Consider the following 26,406-nt stretch of genomic DNA (forward strand, 5'->3'; position numbering starts at 1 on the left):
CAGGCACAGAGCTCCCAAAAATCTCCTATATCCCTGGTGAGGCAGCGTCATGCTTACATGGAATGAGGTTTCTTTCTTTTTTCTTTTCCAACTTCTGTATCACAATCTGTTGCACAGTAATTTTTTTAAAGACTATTGATTACAACTCACTTGACTGCAGAGTCTCCTTAGTTTTTTTTCAGGTGTTTATTTTGTTGTCCAATTATTTTCATAAGAAAGTTTAATGCGGGGCTGGGGATTTAGCTCAGCGGCATAAGCACCTGCCTCGAAAGCAGGCAGTCTCGAGTTCGATCCCTGGTACTGGTAAAAACGAAAAAGCAAAAAAAAAAAAAAAAAGAAGAAGAAGAAGAAGAAGAAGAAAGCTTAATGCTTGATAAAATAAAACGAACTGTTTTTACCATAAGTACCTTCTAAGTAGTACAATAATATATTGTTACTATGTACAATTTCAAACAAAAGATTCCACTTCCAAGGAAAGTGTTGCTGAACGTCCTCACTAAGCTTGATGGAAGCTATAAGAAATTTCCTTGATGGCCAATGTTTTCCTTGACTTGGGAATAAATCAGATAATAAAGAAACATAAGTCAAACTTTCAGTGAGCTGAGAACCATGAAAATGCTGTCAGAAGCTCAGTCATCTGGACCTTGGGAGTCTGCAGTAGATACAAGAGTTCATCAAGCAGCATAATACCTTGTGACTGTTTTCCCTATAGTCAGCTGGGACAGGTCCTGTAGGTTCCCAGTTGGTCTATTATTAATAAAAAGCTGTGCCCTGTTGTGTCAGAACCTGGTAAGTGACTCGTAAGCCATTCTTTATCAGCTCATGGATTCCATCACCATCAGTGATTAAAGCTGTATGGAATTCCTTACCTGCCACATTACTTTCCAGTTCTTCTCCAGCATAAGAAATAAGAGGAGAGATTTCACATTGGATCTGTGCCTCACTGGCATCATTCAAGTGGGGAATCGCTGGAAGGGGAGAACCATTTCCACCTGTGAGCACTGCACACCCAGCAGTGGTGTAGGGCAACAAAGCACTTGGGTTGTCCTTCCCACTGTGACTGTCTGAATCCTTTAGCTGGGAAAATCCATCCTCCGATAAACCTTCATACACAGCAAGCTTCTCTGCAATCTGGAAGATGTCAGAAGCTACTTTTGGCAATTTATTCCACATGACTTGTCTGGCATAATTAACTCACCCCAGCAATCCACATATGGAATCTTCCTGTGAGCCAGATGGCGCTAAAGCTGAGGTTCATCAACATCAACAGCATCTCTCAGACATGGGACAATGAGATGTGATTGGTGATGCAGCCCACACAGAACAGCACTTGTCCATCCGAGCTCCGTACCTGAGATGTTGCCAGGGAAATTTTGCTGTATTCTACCACCCATTATCCGCCATTCACGGAACAAACCACTCCACCTGGCTCTGTAGTGTTATCTCCTCTATCATCTTTGCTCCACAGTCTGCCCTTTCTCAACATGGAATTCAATAACCATTGGCTTCACTTTAACCAATGCATCATCCACGTAGCAGATGCAAGTGCACCAGGTGCCTTTTTGTTCCACATCCTCCACCATATCCTGGGCTGCAAAACCCTGAAAAAAACCTCATTTCCATTTGGGGCCATAGAAATTTTGTGCTTTTCTTCCAAAGGAATTTTCCCATTAAAACTCATAGCAGGCAGCATGCCCTGATCAAAATAGATTACATTTTCTTTTTTCAACCAAAGTGCTTGTGTTTTATGAAGAACTCCTTTGACACTTCTGTTTTTCTGCCACTGGCCCCTATCTAGCATGGACTGATCCACTTGAGGCCATGATAGCTTTAGCTAACAGCTGTAGCTTCAGGACATACTCTGCTAAATCTGAAAATGTCTTATGGGATAGTGAACCCACATCACACTTCCTTCTGGGATATGCCATTCCAACTGTTGCCCTCTGTCCATCTGCTAGCAGGGGAACTGCTCCTTTGTTCTAAAAAATCTGGAAAAGTCACTGTCTCAGGCCTGGCACTGATCTTGGTCCCTAGTAGCCCCGCCACCACCACTCCAGGGGCAGTTTTCATTGGTGCATCTGCTTTCTCATGCTAAGAGAACTAGTTAAATCCTTCAGTTGGTGTTTGATACATCTGTGCATACCTGCTTCACCTGATCTGAATCAAGGCTGTCTCCCAGGCAACCTACAGCCTTCCTCAATGCTGCTCAACCTGGATGTGCACAGGGGGATGCATCCCTGAACCACAGATTAAGTCTACAGGTAGAGAAATAGGAGCAAATTTTAACTACAGGAAAGAGGCTCTGTGAATCTCACTGCGCATGCCCAACTCTAATCTGCAGATCACAAGGGAGGACCTGGTTCCCCTGGACTTCTCACACCATATATCAACACTTGGTCACACTGAATCACTCATTTGTGTTTCTGTAATGAATTCAACATTTGTACAATGGAGCAAACTCTGACACCTGTATAATGTATTTAAATATGTAAAAATGAAATAAGGCTATGAATTAGACTTGAGTGTCATAACAGAGTTACATGAAATTCTTGTTTTACATAATGATATTATTTTCACCAAACTTGACCTGCAGACTTACATGAATCTGCTACTGAAGTTTTTCTACTTCCCGGCCTCAGAGCTCTCTATATAGCAGGAAGCCATGCAAATAGAGCCTCCCTGTCCCAATGTAAACCAGCCCAGCCCTCACTCTGCAGCTCTGCAGAGGAGCCCAGCCCTGGAGTCCCAGGTGTTTCCTTTCGGGGATCGGGACTGAGCACAGACAGCCCACAATGGAGCTTGCGCTGAGATGGGTTTTCCTTGTTGCTGTTTTAAAAGGTAATCAGTGAAGAACAACAGATATTTAGTGGGAGAGAGTGGGATAAATGGTAGACATATGTGACAGTTTCCTGAGCAAGATGTCTCTGTGTTTGTAGGTGTCCAGGCTGAGGTGCAGCTGGTGGAGTCTGGGGGAGGCTTGGTGCAACCTGAGGGGTCCCTGAGACTCTCCTGCGTGACCTCGGGATTCACCTTTAGCAATTACTACATGCACTGGATCCGCCAGGCTCCAGGAAAGGGCCTAGAGTGGGTTGGTTTAATTAGAAACGCGGCTAAGAGTCACACTACAGAGTACGCTGCATCCGTGAAAGGCAGATTCACCATCTCCAGGGATGACTCCAAAAGCACACTGTATCTTCAAATGACCAAACTGAAACCCGAGGACACCGCTGTTTACTACTGTGCAGGAGACACAGTGAGAGGACATCAATGTGAGCCCTGACACAAACCTCCCTGCTGTGGTGCTCTATCCCCACGCTATCCCCAGAGCCCAGCCTGTTTTGGACTGCCACACCTAGCGATCAGTGTGCAGAGGAGGGGCTGGGCAGACCTGGGGCACCTGCATCGGCCTCCCTGTGTGTCTAGAGGACTGTGAATGTCTCGGCGGGTGGTGGACCATTACGGGTTCTGGAGGCCCTGCAGCCTGTAGTGAGTGCTCAGCACACTCTGCCCAGAGCCCAGACTGTTTGGGTCCCTCCAGGCTTACAGGTGCAGTGAAGTGGAGAGGTGGGTTAGAGGAGTCTACATCTGCCTCCACATCCCGGGTGCGATTGGAGAGCTGTGGAGCTTCCAAGGGGCAGGTGGGCACACAGTGTCCCTGAGGCCCAGCTTGTCTGGAACTGTGGAGTTCTGAGCAGGCAGAGGAGGGCCACTGGTTCTGTAGGCCCAATGGCTTGGGGTAGCGTGGTGCCAGAGTCTCAGTAGCTCCAAACATAGAAGGGGATTTTCAACAGATCCTGAGGAAGCTTTCAAATAACACTTGAAACACAGAAATATAGGAAAATGACAAAATGAAAGACCAAATTACAACCTCAAACCTCCAGCCCATCTCAAGAAACCCTAGGAGCGATGTATATAGAAGAAAATATATCCCATCCACCTCATATATCAGACACAATAGCCACTGAAATTGACAAGCAACTCCAGGAAGCTTTAAAGAAATTCAAACTCAAAATAATCTCCCAGATAAAAGAAGAAATGATAAAAGAAATGAAAGAGATTCTAAATATATCTAAAGAAAACAAAGATTAAAAATTGGAGGAACTAAACAAAAAGATAGAATCCCTAGACGAGCAATATAAGAAACAAACAGAATACATAATGCAGATGCACAGAGATATACAGGAAATAAAAAACTCCACTGAAAGTTGTAAAAACCGCCTTAATGAAAGTGAAGATAGAATTTCAGACCTTGAAGACAGGATTGCAGCTAGTGAACAGGAAAGGAAAGTTCTTTTGAAAATAACAAGGAATCAGGAAACAACAATTCAACAACTGCAAGATGATGCAAAGAAGAATAACATAAGAATGATAGGGATTAATGAAAGAGAGGGAGACAACATGAAGGATGTCAGGAGGATATTTAGAGAAGTAATAGCTGAAAAATTCCCAAGCATGAGATCAGAAACTGACATCAGGATCAGTGAAGCATATAGAACTCCAAACATTCATAACCAAAATAAAACTACACCCACACATATAATAATCACCATCCCAGAAATCCAACACAAGAATAGATTATTAAAAGCTGTCAGAGAGAAAAGACAGATCACTTATAAAGGAAAACATATCAGAATCACAGCAGACTTCTCAGCACAAACGATAAAGTCAAGAAGAGCATGGAGTGAAGTATTCCAGATCCTAAAGCAAAATGATTTCCAACCTAGACTGATATATCCTGCAAAACTATCATTCAAAATAGATGGTGAAATACGATACTTCCATGACAAAGAACAGCTGAAGAACTTCAGGAACACCAAACCAACCCTGCAAAAAATGTTGAAAGACAGTTTAGATACACAAAGGAAAAAACCACTAAGCAAAGCAAATAATTAAACAGAACAGAAAGATAAAGATGCAACAGCAGAGAGATAACATTCCTACAATTAACCAGCATTTAACAGTAATAACCATTAATGTAAATGGTCTCAATGCACCAATCAAAAGAAACAGACTAGCAGAATGGATCAAGAAACAAAATCCAACCATATGCTGTTTACAGGAAACCCATCTAACCCAGAAGGATACTCACAGACTGAAAGACAAAGGATGGAAAACAATTCTCCATGCAGCAGGAATCCAAAAAAAGGCAGGAGTAGCCATTCTGTTTGCAGACAACGTGAACTTTAAACCAACAATGACCATAAAGGACAAAGAAGGTCACTACATACTCGTAAGGGGAAAACTCCAAGAGGAAGAGATAACTATCTTAAATATATATGCACCAAACTCCAGAGCACCCAGTTATATAAAACAATTATTAACAGAAATGAAAACTCAAATTATCAGTAACACAATTGTAACAGGAGACCTTAATACACCACTGACACCAAGGGACAGATCAACCAGACAGAAAATGAGCAAAGAAATAACAGAACTGAATCACACCTGTGAACAAATGGGTTTGATAGACATGTACAGAATGATCCACCCAACAACATCAGAATACACATTCTTCTCAGCAGTACATGGATCATTTTCTAAAATAGACCATATATTAGCTCACAGAACATATTTAAGCAAATGCAAAAAAGTTGAAATCATCCCTTGCATATTATCGGATCATAGCGCTCTGAAATTAGAAATTAATGACAAAAGATACTGCAAAAATTCCACAAACACATGGAAACTAAATAACACACTCTTGAGTAATCAGTGGGTCACAGAAGAAATTAAAGAAGAAATTAAACAATACCTAAAAGAAAATGAAAATGCAGATACAACTTACCGGAATCTGTGGGATGCAATGAAAGCCGTTCTGAGAGGAAAATTTATTGCACTGAGTTCCGACATCAGGAAAACAGAATGAATACAAATAAATAACTTGATGCTACACCTCAAACAGCTAGAAAAAGAAGATCAAATCAAGCCCAAAGCCAAAAGAAGAGAGGAAATTATAAAAATCAGAGCAGAAATCAATGCAATAGAGACTAAGAAAACAATCCAAAGAATCAATGAATCAAAGAGTTGGTTCTTTGAAAGAATAAATAAAATCGATAAGCCCTTAGCCAACCTTATTTTAAAAAGGGAAGAAAAAGCTCAAATTCATGCAATAAGAAATGATAAAGGAGAAATCACTACAGACCCAATTGAAATACAGAGGATCATCAACACCTATTTTGAAAACCTCTACTCTCAAAAGTTTGATAACACAGAAGAAATAGACAGATTCTTAGAAGCATATGAAGTACCAAAGCTAGATCAAGAGGATATAAAACTGTTGAATAACCCAATCTCTGCTAATGAACTTGAAAATGTAATTAAGGCCTTACCCACCAAGAAGAGCCCAGGCCCAGATGGATTCACTGCAGAATTCTACAAGAAATATAAAGAAGACCTAATGCCGACACTCCTCAAACTATTCAATGAAATTGAAAGGGAAGCAATCCTTCCTAAGTCATTCCTGGAAGTAAATATTACTCTAGTACCAAAACCTGAGAAAGACCCAACTATAAAAGAGAACTATAGACCGATCTCCCTAATAAACACAGATGCAAAAATCCTCAATAAAATATTGGCAAATAGGATCCAGCAAATCATCAAGAAGATTATACACCATGACCAAGTGGGATTTATCCCAGGAATGCAAGGATGGTTCAACATACGCAAATCAATAAATGTAATCTACCATATCAATAAAGCCAAAAATAAGAATCACATGGTCATCTCTATAGATGCAGAAAAAGCCTTCGATAAGGTCCAACACTTATTCATGATAAGAACTTTACAGAAAATTGGAATAAATGGTCTTTACCTCAATATAATAAAGGCCATTTATGACAAACCAACAGCCAGCATCATACTAAATGGCCAAAAATTGAAAGCCTTTACTTTAAAATCGGGCACAAGACAAGGATGTCCTTTATCACCACTCCTATTTAATATAGTACGGGAAGTACTAGCCAGAGCAATTAGGCAAGAAAGAGAAATAAAAGGGGTAAAGATAGGAAAAGAAGAAGTTAAATTATCATTGTTTGCAGATGACATGATACTCTACATAGAAGACCCCCTAAACTCCATTGAAATACTCTTAGATACAATAAATAAATTCAGTAATGTGGCTGGATACAAAATCAATACTGAGAAATCAATAGCATTCCTATACACGAACAAAAAAATACAGAGAGGGAAATAAGAGAAACTGGACTATTCACATTAGCAAGCAAAAAAATGAAATATTTAGGAATTACTCTTACGAAAGAAGTGAAAGTCTTATACAGTGAAAATTATAATACACTGAAAAAGGAAATTGAAGATGATCTCAGAAAATGGAAAGACATCCCTTGCTCATGGATAGGAAGAACACACATTGTGAAAATGGCCATTCTCCCAAAACTGTTATACAATGCAAAGCAATCCCAATAAAAATATCATCAACACACCTTATAGATCTAGAGAAGTCACTCCTAAAATTCATCTGGAGCCAGAAGAGACCTAGAATAGCAAAGGCAATTCTAAGCAGCAAAGGCAAAGCAGGAGGCATCACAATCCCTGACTTGAACTTATACTACAAAGGAACAGTAGTAAAATCAACATGGTATTGGAATCAAAACAGAGCCTAAGATCAATGGAATAGATTAGAAGATACAACCACAACTACAAACACACTCAACCACCTTATCTTTGATAAAGGAGCCAAGCAAGGTCACTGGAAGAACAACTGTCTCTTTAATAAATGGTGCTGGAAAAACTGGCTCTCCATTTGCTGAAAACTAAAGCTAGACCCGTGTCTATCACCATGTACTAAAATAAAATCTAAATGGGTCAAAGATCTGAATATTAAAACAGAAACACTAAATCTATTGGAAAACAAATTGGGTAGAAACCTTGAAGACATAAGAGTAGGTAGAAAATTCATGAACAGGACTCAAAACGCATGGGAAATACTTCCCAGAATACTTCTCACTTCTTATTAAAAAGTTTCTGCATGTCAAAAGAAATCTCCAGCATAGTGAAAAGAAAACCCACAAACTGGGAAAAGATTTTAGTGAACTCTCTCTCAGACAAGGGCCTCTTGTCTAAAACATATAAAGAATTAAAGAAACTCAGACCTCCAAAATTCAAAGATCCAGTCCAAAAATGGGCATCTGAGATGAATACGCAATTCTCAGATGAAGAAATGCAAATGGCAAATAAATACATGAAAACATGCTCATCATCATTGATCATTAGAGAAATGCAAATTAAAACCACACTGAGATACCATCTCACTCCTGAAAGAATGGCCAGGATCAAGAAAACCGACAACAAATGCTGGAGAGGCTGTGGGGGAAAAGGAACTCTCCTGCACTGCTGGTGGGAGTGTAGACTGGTACAGCCTTTGTGGAGATCTGTCTGGAGATTTCTCAAAAAGCTGGGATTGGAAATCCCATTTATTCCAGATATTCCACTTCTAGGCATATTCCCAGAAGAACTGAAAGCATCATACCACAGTGATATATGTGCACCTATGTTTATAGCAGCACAATTTGTAATCGCCAGATCTTGGAAACAACCCAAGTGTCCATCAACTGAGGAATGGATAAAAAAGTTGTGGTATTTCTATACAATGGAGTATTATTCAGCTATAAAGAAGGATCACATTGAGATATTTATCAATAAATGGGCGCAGCTTGAGACCATACTCATAAGTGAAATAAATCAATCTCGCATGTGTGAATACCGAATAGTTTCCCTAATGTAAGTAATGATTCAAATATATAAAAATATGTGGTAATCATGATTCCCCATTAGGTGGCCTTGAAACCTTATAAAGTTTTCACTCATTAATTAGAAAGGCTTTATTCTGGGCTTCTTGATTTGAAAATATTTGAAGCTAGAGTATATGAAGTTTTATCCAAATATATCAAGGAAAAAGACACTATGGTAACTACTATTAAGTCAGGTTATATGGTGGTGAAGTACTAGGTTGTTGAAACAGTCATGCTGTGACCTCTATTGTTATATTGTTATGTCCTGCTTTATCTCAATCTCCCCCTTATTGTTTTAAAAAAAATTATTTAGTAATTTCTTATGTTTGTCTTAATTAAAGAAAAAATTCAAAAAACTAGGATATATAAATAGTAACTCTTTTTGATTTCCTATTAACTTGTTTTGAAGTCCTGTAGTACTCCCACGATCTTGTTTTGACTGATTAGACTCTGTTCCATTCTATATGGTAGTATCAAGTTTGAAGACATAGGCAACTACTTTGAAGACAATAAGATTCACTAAGATACCCATTCTGGTTTGACTATTGTCTTCTTTGGAAATCCTGTAATGTTTACAATGCCTAAGTTTTATTGGTCTTGTTCTCTACTGTTTTGTCCAACTTTATAATATCTAATGACATAGACAATTCTTTTTAAGGAATGAAGGGACAACGTTGATAACCATTGTTGATAACCTTGTACTCTGTTCTACATCATGTGCTATGTCTATCCTTGGTATTGACTGACAGCTTTGTTTTGCCATATTTGACTGTATTCTTCCCCCCCCCCCAAAAAAAAGTAATAAGCACTAAGGAGTAATGAAATCCAAAGTGCGTGAATTTTGTTGTAAAAAAGGGGGCGAAAAAAAAAAAAAGAAAAAGAGCTCTAACGGATATAACAGCAAGTGTGTTTAGGGGTGTTAAATAGCTGACTGTATCAATGTTTTTGGATCACTGACCACAGCTGTTTGCAGTCTACCTGTTTGAATGTCCACCTTGTATTCTTTGATACTGTGATTTGAGGAACTATTTTCAAGATGATAATATGTAATATACTAACAGGTGATTTCTTACTGTTATGTTTTTGTTTGTTTGTTTGTTTTGTTTTTTTTGTTTTGTTTTGTTTTTTTGTAGTTCTGTATTATGTGTACCCTTACACCGCTTTGGTTTGTTTTGTGTTTTTCTCTTTTTCCTCTTAAATAAAAAAAAAAATAAAAATAAAAACAATAAACCAGCATTTAACAGTAATAACCATTAATGTAAATGGTCTCAATGCACCAATCAAAAGAAACAGACTAGCAGAATGGATCAAGAAACAAAATCCAACCATATGCTGTTTACAGGAAACCCATCTAACCCAGAAGGATACTCACAGACTGAAAGTCAAAGGATGGAAAACAATACTTCATGCAGCAGGAATCCAAAAAAAAGCAGGAGTAGCCATTCTGTTTGCAGACAACGTGAACTTTAAACCAACAGTGACCATAAAGGACAAAGAAGGTCACTACATACTCGTAAGGGGAAAACTCCAGGAGGAAGAGATAACTATCTTAAATATATGTGCACCAAACTCCAGAGGACCCAGTTATATAAAACAAGTATTAACAGAAATGAAAACTCAAATTATCAGTAACACAATTGTAACAGGAGACCTTAATACGCCATTGACAACAAGGCACAGATCAACCAGACAGAAAATGAGCAAAGAAATAACAGATTGAATCACACCTGTGAACAAATGGATTTGATAGACATATACGAATGTTCCACCCAACAACATCAGAATACACATTCTTCTCAGCAGTACATGGATCATTCTCTAAAATAGACTATATATTAGCTCACAGAACATTTTTAAACAAATGCAAAAGAATTGAAATCATCCCTTGCATGTTATCGGATCATTCCGCTCTGAAATTAGAAATTAATGATAAAAGATACTGAAAAAATCCCACAAACACATGGAAACTGAATAACACACTCTTGAGTAATCAGGGGGTCACAGAAGAAATTAAAGAAGAAATTAAACAATACCTAAAAGAAAATGAAAATGCAGATACAACTTACCGGAATTTGTGGGATGCAATGAAAGCCGTCCTGAGAAAATTTATTGCACTGAGTTCCCACATCAGGAAAGCAGAACAAATACAAATAAATAACTTGATGCTACACCTCACACAGGTAGAAAAAGAAGATCAAATCAAGCCCAAAGCTAAAATAAGAGAGGAAATTATAAAAATCAGAGCAGAAATCAATGCAATAGAGACGAAGAAAACAATCCAAAGAATCAATGAATCAAAGAGTTGGTTCTTTGAAAGAATAAATAAAATCGATAACCCCCTAGCCAACCTTATTTTAAAAAGGGAAGAAAAAGCTCAAATTCATGCAACAAGAAAGGAAAAAGGTGAAATCATTACAGACCCAATAGAAATACAGAAGATCATCAACACCTATTTTGAAATCCTCTACTCTCAAAAGTTTGATAACACAGAAGAAATAGACAGATTCTTAGAAGCATATGAAGTACCAAAGCTAGATTAAGAGGATGTAAAACTGTTGAATAACTCAATCTCGGTTAATGAAATTGAAAATGTAATTAAGTCCTTACCCACCAAGAAGAGCCCAGGCCCAGATGGACTCACTGCAGAATTCTACAAGAAATACAAAGAAGACCTAATGCCGACACTCCTCAAACTATTCAATGAAATTGAAAGGGAAACAATCCTTCCTAAGTCATTCCTGGAAGCAAATATTACGCTAGTACCAAAACCTGAGAAAGACACAACTAAAAAAGAGAACTATAGGCCAATCTCCTTAATGAACACAGATGAAAAAATCCTCAATAAAATATTGGCAAATAGGATGCAGCAAATCATCAAGAAGATTATACACCATGACCAAGTGGGATTCATCCCAGGAATGCAAGGATGGTTCAACATACGTAAATCAATAAATGTAATCCACCACATCAATAAAACCAAAAGTACATGATCATTTCTATAGATGCAGAAAAAGCCTTCGATAAGGTCCAACATTTATTCATGATAAGAACTTTACAGAAAAATTGGAATAGATGGACTTTACCTCAATATAATAAAGGCCATTTATGACAAACCAATAGCCAGCATCATACTAAATAGCCAAAAATTGAAAGCCTTTACTTTAAAATCAGGCACAAGACAAGGATGTCCTTTATCACCACTCCTATTTAATATAGTACTGGAAGTCCTAGCCAGAGCAATTAGGCAAGAGAGAGTAATAAAAGGGGTAAAGATACGAAATGAAGAAGTTAAATTGTCATTTTTTGCAGATGACATGATACTCTACATAGAAGACCCACTAAACTCCATTGAAAGACTCTTAGATACAATAAATAATGTGGTAATGTGGCTGGATACAAAATCAATACTCAGAAATCAATAGCATTCCTATACACGAACAACAAAATCACAGAGAGGGAAATAAGAGAAACTACACTCTTCACATTAGCAAACAAAAAAATGAAATATTTAGGAATTACTCTTATGAAAGAAGTGAGAGACTTATATGGTGAAAATTATAATACACTGAAACAAGAAATTGAAGATGATCTCAGAAAATGGAAAGACATCCCTTGCTCATGGATAGGAAGAACACACATTGTGAAAATGGCCATTCTCCCAAAACTGTTATACAATGCAAAGCAATCCCAATAAAAATATCATCAACACACCTTATAGATCTAGAGAAGTCACTCCTAAAATTCATCTGGAGCCAGAAGAGACCTAGAATAGCAAAGGCAATTCTAAGCAGCAAAGGCAAAGCAGGAGGCATCACAATCCCTGACTTGAACTTATACTACAAAGGAACAGTAGTAAAATCAACATGGTATTGGAATCAAAACAGAGCCTAAGATCAATGGAATAGATTAGAAGATACAACCACAACTACAAACACACTCAACCACCTTATCTTTGATAAAGGAGCCAAGCAAGGTCACTGGAAGAACAACTGTCTCTTTAATAAATGGTGCTGGAAAAACTGGCTCTCCATTTGCTGAAAACTAAAGCTAGACCCGTGTCTATCACCATGTACTAAAATAAAATCTAAATGGGTCAAAGATCTGAATATTAAAACAGAAACACTAAATCTATTGGAAAACAAATTGGGTAGAAACCTTGAAGACATAAGAGTAGGTAGAAAATTCATGAACAGGACTCAAAACGCATGGGAAATACTTCCCAGAATACTTCTCACTTCTTATTAAAAAGTTTCTGCATGTCAAAAGAAATCTCCAGCATAGTGAAAAGAAAACCCACAAACTGGGAAAAGATTTTAGTGAACTCTCTCTCAGACAAGGGACTCTTGTCTAAAACATATAAAGAATTAAAAAAACTCAGACCTCCAAAATTTAAAGATCCAGTCCAAAACTGGGCATCTGAGATGAATACGCACTTCTCAGATGAAGAAATGCAAATGGCAAATAAATACATGAAAAAATGTTCATCATCATTGGTCATTAGAGAAATGCAAATTAAAACCACACTGAGATACCACCTCACTCCTGAAAGAATGGCCAGGATCAAGAAAACCAACAACAACAAATGCTGGAGAGGCTGTGGGGAAAAAGGAACTCTCCTACATTGTTGGTGGGAGTGTAAACTAGTACAGCCTTTGTGGGGGTCAGTCTGGAGATTTCTCAAAAAGCTGGGATTGGAAATCCCATTTATTCCAGATATTCCACTTCTAGGCATATTCCCAGAAGAACTGAAAGCATCATACCACAGTGATATATGCACACCTATGTTTATACCAGCACAATTTCTAATCGCCAGATCTTGGAAACAACCCAAGTGTCCATCAACTGAGGAATGGATAAAAGAGTTGTGGTATTTCTATACAATGGAGTATTATTCAGCTATAAAGAAGGATCACATTGAGATATTTATTAATAAATGGGCGCATCTTGAGACCTTATTCATAAGTGAAATAAATCAATCTCGCATGTGTGAATACCAAATAGTTTCCCTAATGTAAGTAATGATTCAAATATATAAAAATATGTGGTAATCATGATTCCCCTTTATGTGGCCTTGAAGCCTTATAAAGTTTTCACTTATTAATTGGAAAGGCTTTATTCTGGGCTTCTTGATATGGAAATATTGAAGCTATAGTATATGAAGTTTTATTCAAATACTTCAAAGAAAAAGACAGACACTATGGTAACTACTATTAAGTCAGGTTATTTGGTGGTGAAGCACTAGGTTGCTGAAACACTCATGCTTTGACCTGTATTGTTATATTGTTATGTCCTCTTTTATCTCACTCTCTCCCTTATTCCTTAAAAAAATTATTATTTTTTATGGTTTTTAATTAAGGGGGAAAATTTTAAAAATTAGCAGGATATATAATAGTAACTTTTTTTTGATTTTCTATTAACTTGTTTTGAAGTCCTGTGATACTCCCATGATTTTTTTGACTGATTAGACTCTGTTCCATTCTGTATGATAGTATCAAGTTTGAGGGTATAGGCAACTAATTTGAAGGCAATAAGATTCACTAAGATGCCCATTCTGGTTTGACTATTGTCTCCTTTGGAAATCCTGTAATGTTTACAATGCTTAAGTTTTATTGATCTTGTTCTCTACTGTTTGGTTCAACTTTATAATACCTAATGAGATAGACAATTCTTTTTAAGGAAACAAGAGACATTGTTGATAACCATTGTTGATAACCTTGCACTCTGTTTTACATCATGTGCTATGTCTATTCTTGGTTTTGACTGACAGCTTTGTTTTGCCATATTTGACTTTATTCTCTCCCAAAAAATAAGTAATAATAACTAAGGAGTAATAAAACCCAAAGTAATAAGAAGGAGTAATAAAACCCAAAATGTTTAAATTTTGTTGTAAAAAAGAGAGGGGAAAAAAGTGCTCTAAAGGATGCAACAGCAAGTGTCTTTAGGGGTGTTAAATAGATGACCATATTAACGTTTTTGGTTGGATCATTGAACACAACTGTTTGCAGTCTCACTGTTTGAATGCCCACTTTGTATGCTTTGATACTGTGATTTGAGCAACTATCTCTAAGATGATAATATGTAATCTATTAACTGGTGATTTCTTACTTTTTTTTGTAGTTCTGTATTACTTGTACCCTTACCCCGCTTTGTTTTGTTTTGTTTTTTCCTCTTTTTCGTTTTAAATAAAATTTTATAAAAAATGGTCTGCACCTAACCACTCCCCAGGATGATTGTCGAGAGCATGAGCTGCAAATATAAACCAATAAAATTATAACATAAAAAAACTGAGGTAAAGTGTGGCTTCCTATCAGGATCTGGGGCCTCTCCATGTAATATTTATCTCAATTCTTTCAAATTCACATGTCCATCCTCATCATGAAGTCTCAGCCTAGTGGTTGGATAGAACATGTTCTCAGCTGTGCAGAATTCACATTATAGTGGGTCAAAATGACTCTGCTGTGTTCATCTGGCACAGGACCCAGTGAAGCTCAGCGAACCTGGTAACAGTCTGGATGGAAGCTGGATCCACCGTGAGGAGCAGTCAGTGTGAGCCTAATCACAACCCTCACCCCCACAGGGATCAGGACCCACAGACCCTGCACCTCACAGCCCAGGGGTGTGCAGTCCCCTCAGAGGGAGCCAAGGAGCACTCAGTAGGATCAGGTTTCCCAGGAGTCAGCCCTCCCAAGTCCCAGCACAGGAGCAGCTGCACGGAGACCCATTAGCAGCTGAGACCCTGTTCCTCCTCACTCCTCATCCTCCTTTCCCACTTTCCTCTATGGAAGTAGAGTAATAATGGGCCCTGTGTGTCTTTCATTACATGTTCTACATAGATGTTAGGATAATAATATTTTATAAGCATTAATCTGATAATCATTGACAAACTTATTGAAATAACTTGTATATCAAAAATGTCACCAATTAAAAGTTTAAAGGTCATTATTTGTGAATTTATGCTATGAAAACTGCAACCATCCACACAAAGTCCTTTTAAATCATATTTCTAAATTCCAAAGGGACACCACATTTTTCGCTGTCCTGTCCATTCTTGCACAGCCCACTACCTAATTCCACCACATGAGAACAAAACTATTTCTGTCGTTATGGGTTTCCCATTTCTGGAAATTTTTCTTAAGGTTCCTAAAATAAGGAAGGTTTTATCCAAATTCAATGCTTAGCAAAACAATTTCAGTTGTTTGCATTTTATGCCACTTTCTGTGGTTAGGCTACGAACTACAGGAAATACACAGACTACTGTGGATGTGGAAATATTAGAGTCCTTAAAAATGTTGGTGAAAGTGACAGATTTCCTAGCTCATCTAGTAGATAAGTATCTTTTAAAATTAACACAAGGAATTCCTTATGTGACTTTACAGTTGGGTAATTAGCCAACAGTATTGAAACTGCATATTTATACAACATTTTGCAACCTAAGGTTCCTGTAAAAATTCTTCTTGGTAATCAAACTTAGAAACTACCCAAAAGACCATCACTTCAGAGAGGGCAATCAAATAACTTATGTCCACATGCGAGATATCCTTCATCCATAAAGGAAATGTAATTTATATCTTTATGATTGCATAATGTTCCTTCAAAAACAGTCATAAATATAAAAAATCCCATAAATATAAAAAATCTACAGATATGTAATATCCACATTTTTTGTGGCATTACATCCAGAAAATAGTTGTACCTTCCAGTGATGTAAGGACATGGATTACACAGGGAAAATATAGAAATATCATGAATTTAAAATTTTTTTAAAAATAAATATCATGAATTTCCTTACAATGCTGAACATGCAGAGTAAGTGCTCTTAGAAGAGAGTCACAAATAACTTAATGCTGAAAATCCCACTCAGCTGTGTACTTACAATTTGCTCTCACTGTATGTGGGTAAAATTCCTGCAAAGTGCCATCGTAAAAGATAAATCAAAAGAGCTAACACATAATACATTTCTGAAGCAAGCAAACAGTCCAGAAAACAAATTTAAAGTTCAAAAACTACTGTAAAGTTCTAGCAATACACTAATGTGGAAACCATGCACAGATGTATAAGAATAATACAAGGGACTTCCGGGAGAACATGGCGACAAATGACAGCAGCCACGGAGGCTTTCTGAGATTACCAGCTTAGAATCCAGGAGCGGTGCCGTGTGAGGAGCCCTAAGCAAGGGGAGATGTACCCTGCCAACCCAGGAACTGAACTGAGAGAAACCAACTGGAAATGCAATTCTCAGGCTATAACAGGAACAGATAAAATCTCAGCGTGGAAGCTGGATCCTGCACCATTGGAAGCCATGATTTGAATTTCCTGCTGCTGCTGCTACTATGTCCCAATCTGCACCGCAGGTAGAGAGATGCGCAAAAGCTTTGAGAGTGGGAATCGACAAACCAAAGAGCGTTGAGAGGGGGACTGGCAGGGAGCCGTGCATCAACCTGCAGTGAGTGAGAGAAATGGGGACCCTTTCATAGGCTAGGAGGCTCCAACAGAGGACATTCTGGGAACAGGCAGACTAGCCAGAACTGGGCCCTGCAGTGACTTTAGTCACATTTCCCCTCTCAAGCGGGATTTGTGGGGAGCGCTTGGCCTGGTGACGCATTTGCTACACCAGAATCAGATTTGATGATCATTCTGCTATAAGCAATCTTGCAAAACAGTTAGTGCATTGTGTGTTTTGAAAACTAGAAATAGCAAAAATGAGTTTTAAATATGGAGCAGGGGTACAAACTAGAAAGCATTTGGAGACTCTCTCTCTCTCTCTCTCTCTCTCTCTCTCTCTCTCACACACACACACACACACACACACACAGGGATTTCGATACACATATCCATTTCATTTAAGAAAAGTATATTTAAACTTTGAATGCCCACATTTTCACAAAATTCATTTATCTTTGCCAGAGCTCTCAGTTTCTTTATTGTGCTTCATTACTTGTGTAATTATCAATCACTCATCTGTATGTGATGTTGCATGAAATAGGAAATGACTTCTGAAAACTAAATAATGTCTCCCTCCTATAATCAGTTTCTTGTGAGTTAAGAATACACTGACCTGAAGGAAATGACCTACACTGCTGACCCCTTCACATTCATGACTCCTGAAGGCAGAGCTAGTGATGTCCTGACACTGAAATACCCGCCTCTCTCAAGTCACAATGGACTTCACCATCAAGCTCATCATGTGAAACTAAACAACCCTCATCTCTTCATCCTTCACTGCTCCATCTGGCTGTCAGAGCAAGACCCAGACCAACTCAGGTGCAGGAAGTGAACTGCGCAGAAGGTAGGAAACTGCAGAGCCTCCCGAAAAATGACGCCAGCACAAGAGTGGGATTGGATCCGGGGCAGAGCAGCCACAGAGTGCACGTCTGTGGTCTCATTTGTTGCAAAACCTTGACCTACAGAGTCATCATCATAAAAAGCGGTCAAGGATACTTCAGGCTTCAGCCACCCTTCATTTATTTAGAGGATATTTGCATTCGACCTTTAATTTGGTACTAGACAGATTGAAAGCTTTGGGGCCATTAAGAAAGAGTAAAATGACTTCAGTAAGAGATAGAAGGAGGATGGAGAAGAGGATGGAGAGCTAGGTCTGAGAGCCTAGGCTTCCAGTGTTTCCATAGGGGAGCTCATGAGTCCCCTGGAGGACATCATTACCACGTGGAGTCTTTTTTGAGAGATTTGCCTGGAAGAGAGCAGAGTTCCTAGTTGAAATCAGTTGAGACATGAGCTGATCTCTTGTTTTGCCTCCCTGCAATGGAGGGACCCAGTGTGCATCTCTTCCACTATCTGAGGGTGCAGAAACTAGACAAGAGTTAGAGCACACAGCTGAATCCTGCCGGATCGCAGCTCCGTCATTGCCTGCTCTTGAACTTTCAGGACCAGAAATGTAAGAAAAAACATGTATGTCATGTAAGTTGCTCTTGTGGAGTATTTTTACAGGGGCTGTCATAGACATGCTCACCCCCTAAGTTTCTGCACCTGTCTGTTAACACTCTGACGTTTCAGCACACGCAGCCTTTAGTAATCCAGAAATTGCTTCCAGGTTAATCACCTGATCACATGGCCTAGGATGACCTGGGACCTAGGTAGATAAAGTTTCATCCTATTTATTATGTAAAGCTTGTATCCCCAAATTCTGTATATTTTTTGCCTTATAATTTCATTCCTTTTATGTGGTTACAAAATTTGATTTAGTTAATCCAGTTTTTTATGGTTGTACTGTTTGTTATTTAAAAACAACTTTTTTGGTCTACATTTTGAAGATGATGATGAGAGGCCTTTGTAATAACCAGAAGCTTGGAACATTTAAATAAACACTAACAGACTACCTGAGGAATTAATCTGAAGCATTTAACCATTAATTTACTGATTATTTTTACCTTACTGGGGAAGAAAAGTCCTCAGAATCAATAGGTAAATAGCCTAGCACTGAGCTGTATTTCCTGTTTTATTTTTACATATTTGTGAGTGAATCAGCTTAAATATCTGTGACTGCTCATTCATATAGTCATATACAGATATCTCAAATAAATATTCTGTGTTAAACATATTCAGCATTATAGAGGGTATGCTCTTAGTATATATGTTGAAATAGGAAAGTTAATGTGAAGCAACCTGAGGATGGTCACAAACTTGCTGGAGATGGGATGCGGGAGGGGAGTAGGGGAGGGAGGGATTGCAGAGGAGCCTCAGGATACATTGAGGATGACCCATGAGTTCACTGCTGAGATTGTGTGGGTTGTGGTACAAGTGTTCCTGTGTTTAAATACTTCTCAGGTGCACACTTTTTCTATGGGAAGTATATGTGTTATGTCTAATGAAGCTATCACAGACACACAAAGTCTCAATACACAGAAAGAGTGAGAGAGTCAATGAGAGGTGAAACTAAGAGCCTCAGTAGCAGGCATCCACATGGACAAAGCGTGTGTTTTCTCTCAGCAGACAGAAGAATGTAGCAAAGTCACACATGTCCTCTCTGTAGGAAGAGGGGAAGACAGTCATCCCAGGTGTGTGTGATCTATCCAGGATGTGGAACAAGAAGCAGTTTGTTCACAGCTTAGAAGAGCGTAGGCCCAGAGATTGGGAGGACATTTACAGCACATCAGCTCTCCTATAGGAAAGGAAAATATTCCTGACAATTTGATAAATTTACAAATTTCCAAAGCAGAAAAATACAAATAATCGTGTTATGAGTACATGAAAAATAAAGAGACAAAGAGATAAAGACCAAAAATTCATCTCATGATGAGTTTTTATGTTGTCTTGAATGACATCATTGTAGCCAAACATTCTCAGCACACTAACATCAGATGGGAGCTCTGTGCTTTCTGAGTTTTTCATGCCCAGAGCTGTCTGTATAGCAGGAGGCCATGCAAATAGGGCCTCCCTGTGCTCATGAAAACAAGCCCAGCCTTCATCCTGCAGCTCTGCAAAGGAGCCCAGCCCTCGATGCCCAGCTGTTCCCACTTGGTGATCCAGACTGATCACAGACAATTACTGTGGAGTTTGGGCTGAGTTGGGTTTTTCTGTTTGCACTTCTGAAAGGTAAATTATTGAGAACAAAGGATACGGAATGGGAAAATGGACATGTCAGGGATAAACAGTGGACATGTGTGACAGTTTCCTGAACAGAATGTTCTTGTGTTTTCAGGTGTCCAGGCTGAGGAGTAGCTAGTGGAGTCCCTGAGACTCACCTGGGTGACCTCAGGATTCACGTTCAGTAGCAATGACATGAGCTGGATCCCCCAGGCTCCAGGAAAGGGGCTGGAGTGGATCTCATACATCAGTACTGGTGGTAGCACATACTATGCAGATTCTGTGAAGGGCCGATTCACCATCTCCAGACACGACAGCTAGAACACGCTGTATTTGCAGATGACCAGCCTGAAAACCGAGGACACGGCGGTGTATTATTGTGCCAGACACACAGTGAGGGAACATTAGGGTGAACCCAAAAACCTCACTGCAATGGAGAACATGCCCAGCAGAGGTCGATATGGAGAACTAGGCAGGGCCTAAGGAGCAGGTGCAGAGAAGGAAGCAGAGGAGAGAGGGCTTCCTGGGGCCTCTGGGGTTCCCTTCTGCTTTAAGGCCTTAGGTCCTGAATTGACACACAATGAAGTACCCAAGATCAAGGGAGAATTCTCTGTTACATGGAATTGTGTGAATACTTAAGAACTGATATTTTTTTCATTTTCTGTGTATGAATTTTACTTGCACCCATCTCAACTAACCTGTGCCTTTTATATAGTTAATTTTTTATTCAGTGTCATATTCTCATCATCTAAAAATGGATCTGCTGGTTTAGTTTGGGTGATGAGGAACTATCTCATGCAGTAATAAATGCTTCAGATTAGGAAATTAAATCCTTCCCATCTCTCTCTGTGGGATCTCAGATCACACAGCTCCCTCCCCTCTTTGGTCACCTCAGGAGACCTGGTGCCCAGGCTCAGCCCCAGCACCATGAGGAGCCCTGAGCTCAGGGGAGGAGGGAGAGGGGCAGCCTGACTGGACTCAGGGCAGTATCTGTGGGCCCAAATGTGCTCTTCCTAGACAAGAGGGCTGAGTAGGACTTGGTCCTGTGCCTTTCTTTTGTACCTTACAAATTAAAAAATTTATAAAATACAGCAAAACCATTCTCTATCTTAATCTCCATTTCTCTCTCTTGCACCACTTTCTTTTCCTGTTTTTTTTACAGCTTTACTTTACAGGAATAAAATAGAACAGTAAAGTGAAACAAAACAAAACAGTGATAGGACAGTAGGAGACTCACCATTGTTACTATACTGCATAACCTCATCCTCTAATTAGTTGCTCAGGCTCTGGCCCCAGGCTTGCAAAGTCAGTCAAACAATTTAAGTGTCAGGTCGCTGCCTTACTTCAATCAGTAACATCCTAGCCTGCACTGCGCCCCATTGCTTATGTGTGTGTCACTGAGGGGCAAGAGGGATAGGCTGCACGGCTTCCTTGCTGCTTCTCCCCACTTGACAGGGCCTCCACCAGCACATGAGGTGAAGGGACTGCACTGCTTCCAGCTGTTTTTCTCATCCAGCCAGACCAGCACCCCTGACTCTATTATTCTTGGTTGGTCCCTGAATTCTCGGTCTCCATGGATTTCAACTCACAAGTCTGACCCTTCCCGTGTCCATGGGCCTCACTTCTGTCTTCCAAATCCCCCTCATGTTGCTTTGATCCAGGGTCTGGATAGCAGGCAAGGAGCAGTTCTCCTCTGCTGCTCACTGCTCCTCCGTTCTCCTGTGTTGCCTCTTTCTTACTCATCTCTCCTTTTCAGTCTATCAGGAAAGCAATGGAGAATAGATGAGATGAAACCCTCCAGTCTCACAGAGTTCATGGTTTTTCCTAAATGGATTCCCATGATTCTGCCTTGATGCATTTTATTTTATCTCACTTAATTCTGCATTTGACAATCATCCATGAATCTGTAAATTTTTCTAAAACTATCAAATATACTCCAATGGTTACTAATATCACTCTTATCATTACAGTGTTCTGTGACCAGGTCCCTAGTGAACAGCACTAAATCACTTGCATGCACATGGATAGCTCCTGAAGGCAGAGCAGAGCTGACATTCTCACACACAGTCCCCATCTCTCAGATGTAACCAAGACCTCACCCTCACATTCATCCCCAGAGGCTAACACACCCCCACCTCCTCACCCTGCTGTGTTTCTCATCTGGCCAGCATCCTCACTGATGTGTCGTGTGGTTAAGGACTGAGAATTCATTTTCTTGATGTGATGTCTCTGGGGCATCTGTTGTTTCCTACCCAGGACCTCCCCATCTTTGAGAATATGCACTTCCGCAGTATGGTGTCTGATCCCCTCCACTGCACTTTCTGAATTACAACTTCCTGCAGATTCCTGAAAATCTGAAATATTTTATGAGTTTTCCTCTGTTTCATTCATCTCCATTGCTCTGAATTAAGTCGTGATTGTGCAGATACCATTTTCAAATTGAGACCTTAGAAATCTGGCTCGGGTAATAGCTCAAATTTAGCATTCATGTTGTAAAAAGAAAAGTAGTGAATGGAACCAGGAGGAACATGGAGCTCCTGGGTGTTCATCTCACCACGCACCTCAGCTGAGCTTTATTCAGCAACACTGCTGCTCCCCTGTGTCACGGTGTCTCTACATTCCTGATCTGACAGTTATGAACAGCCGCTTTTCTTCTCAGATGTGTTTCACAAAGTTCACCTCCCACCCTTAGTTTATGCTCTCATGTCATCATGGAGGGAAAGCCATCAGTGAGCCATCCTCACTTCCTACTTATGAAATCCACCACTGCCTTAGTCCCTGGTTATCAACTTCCTCCTCACTGCTCCATTCCAGGGGTTTTCCTCTTCCTCTTCCTGTGTCAGTGTCTGTTAATTGTTGGATCTTCCCTCCAGAACTGTAACACGATGTAGATTACATGCAATGGTTGTCAGTTTAAAAACCCACAAAGGAAACAGGCACATCCCTAACCTTAGTGAACAAATGCTCACTGGCCTCACAAGGATTTAGCAGAGCCTGTGACCGCCCTCCACACCATGAAAGTTTATGCATAACTGAATGTTTATTCTTCTCTCTGTGGAATATCTTTGTCTTCCTACAAATCTGTTAAAGTCATGTAATTCAGAACAGAGATCAGAACCATGGATGCAGGAGTAACTCTAAGCATGACCTCAGAGCAGGAAGGTAAAGGGGTCTGGTATCAAAGATCAGAACCAGTTTCTACCCAGAGAGGTACAGACACACTTACTTCTAGATGTCAGTGTCAGTGCTCTCTTACTAGGACTCAGAACAGCTCCACCTGCTTGACCTGATCCTATCCTGAGAGTCCATGTACAGTCTGCTAATCTATTTCTCCTTATTATTATTTACTGGATTGTTACCTGCATGCAGGCTACCTGATTTGAGTAGATTTGTGGAAGGAGATAAAAAGGGTAAAAAGCACATCGTATTGTCTAACTAACCCTGATGAATGTAATCATTATATCCTGAAAATATGTACTAATGAAAAATATCTTTTAAAATGATAATGGTGCACAGAGTGCAATATGCTAGGTTGAGGTCTCGATCCAGGGAGTGACATGGTGAAATAAGAATTTCAGAGGACATGGATAGAGATCAGTCAATGCATTGAAAGGACAGTGCACTGAAGGGCAGGTTCCCATCCCAGTCACAGGTGTGACATAATAGCACAGCAGACCTAGTGTCTTGTAGATCACAGGTAAGATTTCCATGGGGCTTTTCCTTTTCCAAAGTAGACAAATAGCACTCAAGGCAGTGGTGATGATGTTGGACATTTGTGGGTCCCGGCTGAAGAGGTCCCACACAGAGTGACCCCTTCATCCAGAATCTGCTCCTCTGCACACTGGAGGTCAGAATGCACAGTCCCCATGCTCAGGGTCTCCCAGTTAGGTGGGATGGAGCTGGGCTCAGATCTCCATCATGACTCACTCAGGAATCCTCAGCCCCACTTTCCTGACTCACAGATGAATTGATAAGGATGTGAGCTCACACAGGAATAAATTTGGGAGATCTAATTAATGACATTGGTAGATTCCATCTCTTTGTGGTAACCTTAGAAAATTTATAAAGTGTTTGCTATGGAACTGAGTGGCAAGAAATCATGAGAGTTTTTGCTGCACTGCACTGCACTGGAAAACATTTCACTGAATCCCCAGTGTACCAACAGTGACCAAGTACTGCATGCTTCTGGCTGAAAAAGATTGGAAAGTCAGAGTTAAGTTTTAATTTTAGGTACATTGTCATGATGAGCATAGTGTTTATAGTGGATAATTGCTCAAAAAGGGACAACTGTAATTAGATAAGCATTTGGAATTTAGGAATCACAAAACATGAGAAGAAGGGGAAGCTAGAAGGGAAAAGATAGCCAGCACCTACACAAGGTCAGGTAGGGAAGGGACACTTAGCACAGACAACCTTCTTCCCTCCCCCAGTGAGGCTTCTCTGTGAGGAAGGCACAGGACTCACATCCTCATCTCCAGTCTTTGTGGGCTCTGGTCAGTGAGACCTGGTGTCTCAGAACAGGAGGCAGGAAGACCTCTCCTGACAAAGTTAATGGTGGTGAAGTGAGCTTTCCAGCAATGTGGACCACACCAGAGGCGAGAGGTCGGGGAAAGGTGGAGGGAGTTATGCTCGTCTTTATCCTGTGGAAGCAACACCAGAGCTCCTGTAGGAGGGCACAGTCAGGATGGGAACAAAAAGGGAGCAGGGCTGGAGGAAGCTGGTGTAGGATTAGGAAGGAGGGGTCATGGCCATGCTTCCTCCACTGCAGGGAAGGCAGCTTCCCACCTCTCACAGATGTGGACACCACAGGAGTGCAGGGGAGGAGATTCCTTTCTGCATCACAAGGACCAGAAACATCCTTACCTCTACGTCACCATCATAAAGAAAAGGAGCCTCCCTAATGCAAATTTGTCTCCCAAATCTAGACTCAAATTCCCCTCTTGAGCTAGTGGAACAGATAGCTCCTTACTCAGACACCCTAAGATCTCTGCAGAAGGTAAAGGTGTGACCTAGAATATGAAACTTCTGGGTCTTCTCCTGTGCCTGGTGATAGGTCCGCATGGTGAATGTCCTCAGTGTCAGACATGGGTCAATGGGAAGATTAGAAAAGCAGGTGGCTGATAGGAATTTTACCCTTGCTTCCAGGTGTCCTGTCTCAGGAGCAGATTCAGGAGTAAGGGCCTGGTCTGGTGAAGCCATAGCAGACCCTGTCCCTCACCTGCTCAGTCTCTGGATTCTCCATCACAATCAGAGGTCATGACTGGAGCTGGATCCATCAGCCTCCAGGAAAGATTCTGGAGTGGATGGGGTACATAACTATCAGTGGTGGCACTGATTACAGCCCTTCCCTCAAGAGCCGCATCTCTATTTCCAGAGACACAGGCAAAAACCAGTTCTCCCTGCAGCTGAACTCTGTCACCAAGGAAGACACAGCCAACTATTATCCGCCATGCACCGGGCAAACCATTCCACCTGGCTCTATAGTGTTCTCTCCTCTATCACCTTTGTTCCACAGTCTGCCCTTTCTCAACGTGGAATTCAATAACCATTGGCACCGCTTTAACCAATGCATCATCCACATAGCATATGCAAGTGCACCAGGTACCTCTTTGTTCCAACATCCTCCACCATATTCTGGGCTGCAAAATCCCGAGAAAACCCTCATTTCCATCTGGGGCCATAGAAAATTTGTGCTTCTCTTCCAAAGTAATTTTCCCATTAAAACTCATAGCAGGCAGCATGCCCTGATCAAAATAGATTACATTTTCTTTTTTCAACCAAAGTGCTTGTGTTTTATGAAGAACTCCTTGTCTCTTCCATTGTTCTTCCACTGGCCCCTATATACCATGGACTGATCCACTTGAGGCCATGATAGCTTTAACTAACAGCTGTATCTTCAGGACAAGCTCTGCTGGAATCTGAAAATGTCTTATGGGATACTGAACCCCCATCACACTTCCTTCCAGGATATGCCATTCCAACTGTTGCCCTCTGTCCATCTGCTAGCAGGGGAACTGCTCCTTTGTTCTGAGAAATCTTGAAAAGTCACTGTCCCAGGCCTGGCACTGATCTTCGTACTAGTAGCACTGCTCACCACCTCTCCAGGGGCAGTTTTCAT

At 40.2% G+C, this 26,406-nt stretch overlaps 1 pseudogene and 1 gene segment (V, D, J or C); one reads left to right on the forward strand and one right to left on the reverse strand.

The window, feature by feature from the left end:
- Window positions 1-753: 753 nt before the first annotated feature.
- On the reverse strand, window positions 754-26,406 carry LOC101787923 (UDP-N-acetylhexosamine pyrophosphorylase-like; annotated as a pseudogene).
- LOC134477189 (immunoglobulin heavy variable 3-72-like) lies at window positions 2,701-17,154 on the forward strand. The segment is given in 3 exon segments: window positions 2,701-2,838; window positions 2,937-3,299; window positions 17,099-17,154. Coding segments are annotated over 3 exon segments (465 nt in total).

Source organism: Cavia porcellus, unplaced genomic scaffold (assembly GCF_034190915.1).
Source record: "Cavia porcellus strain 051 isolate PalLab524CR breed Dunkin Hartley unplaced genomic scaffold, mCavPor4.1 scaffold_8, whole genome shotgun sequence".
Lineage (NCBI taxonomy): Eukaryota > Metazoa > Chordata > Mammalia > Rodentia > Caviidae > Cavia > Cavia porcellus.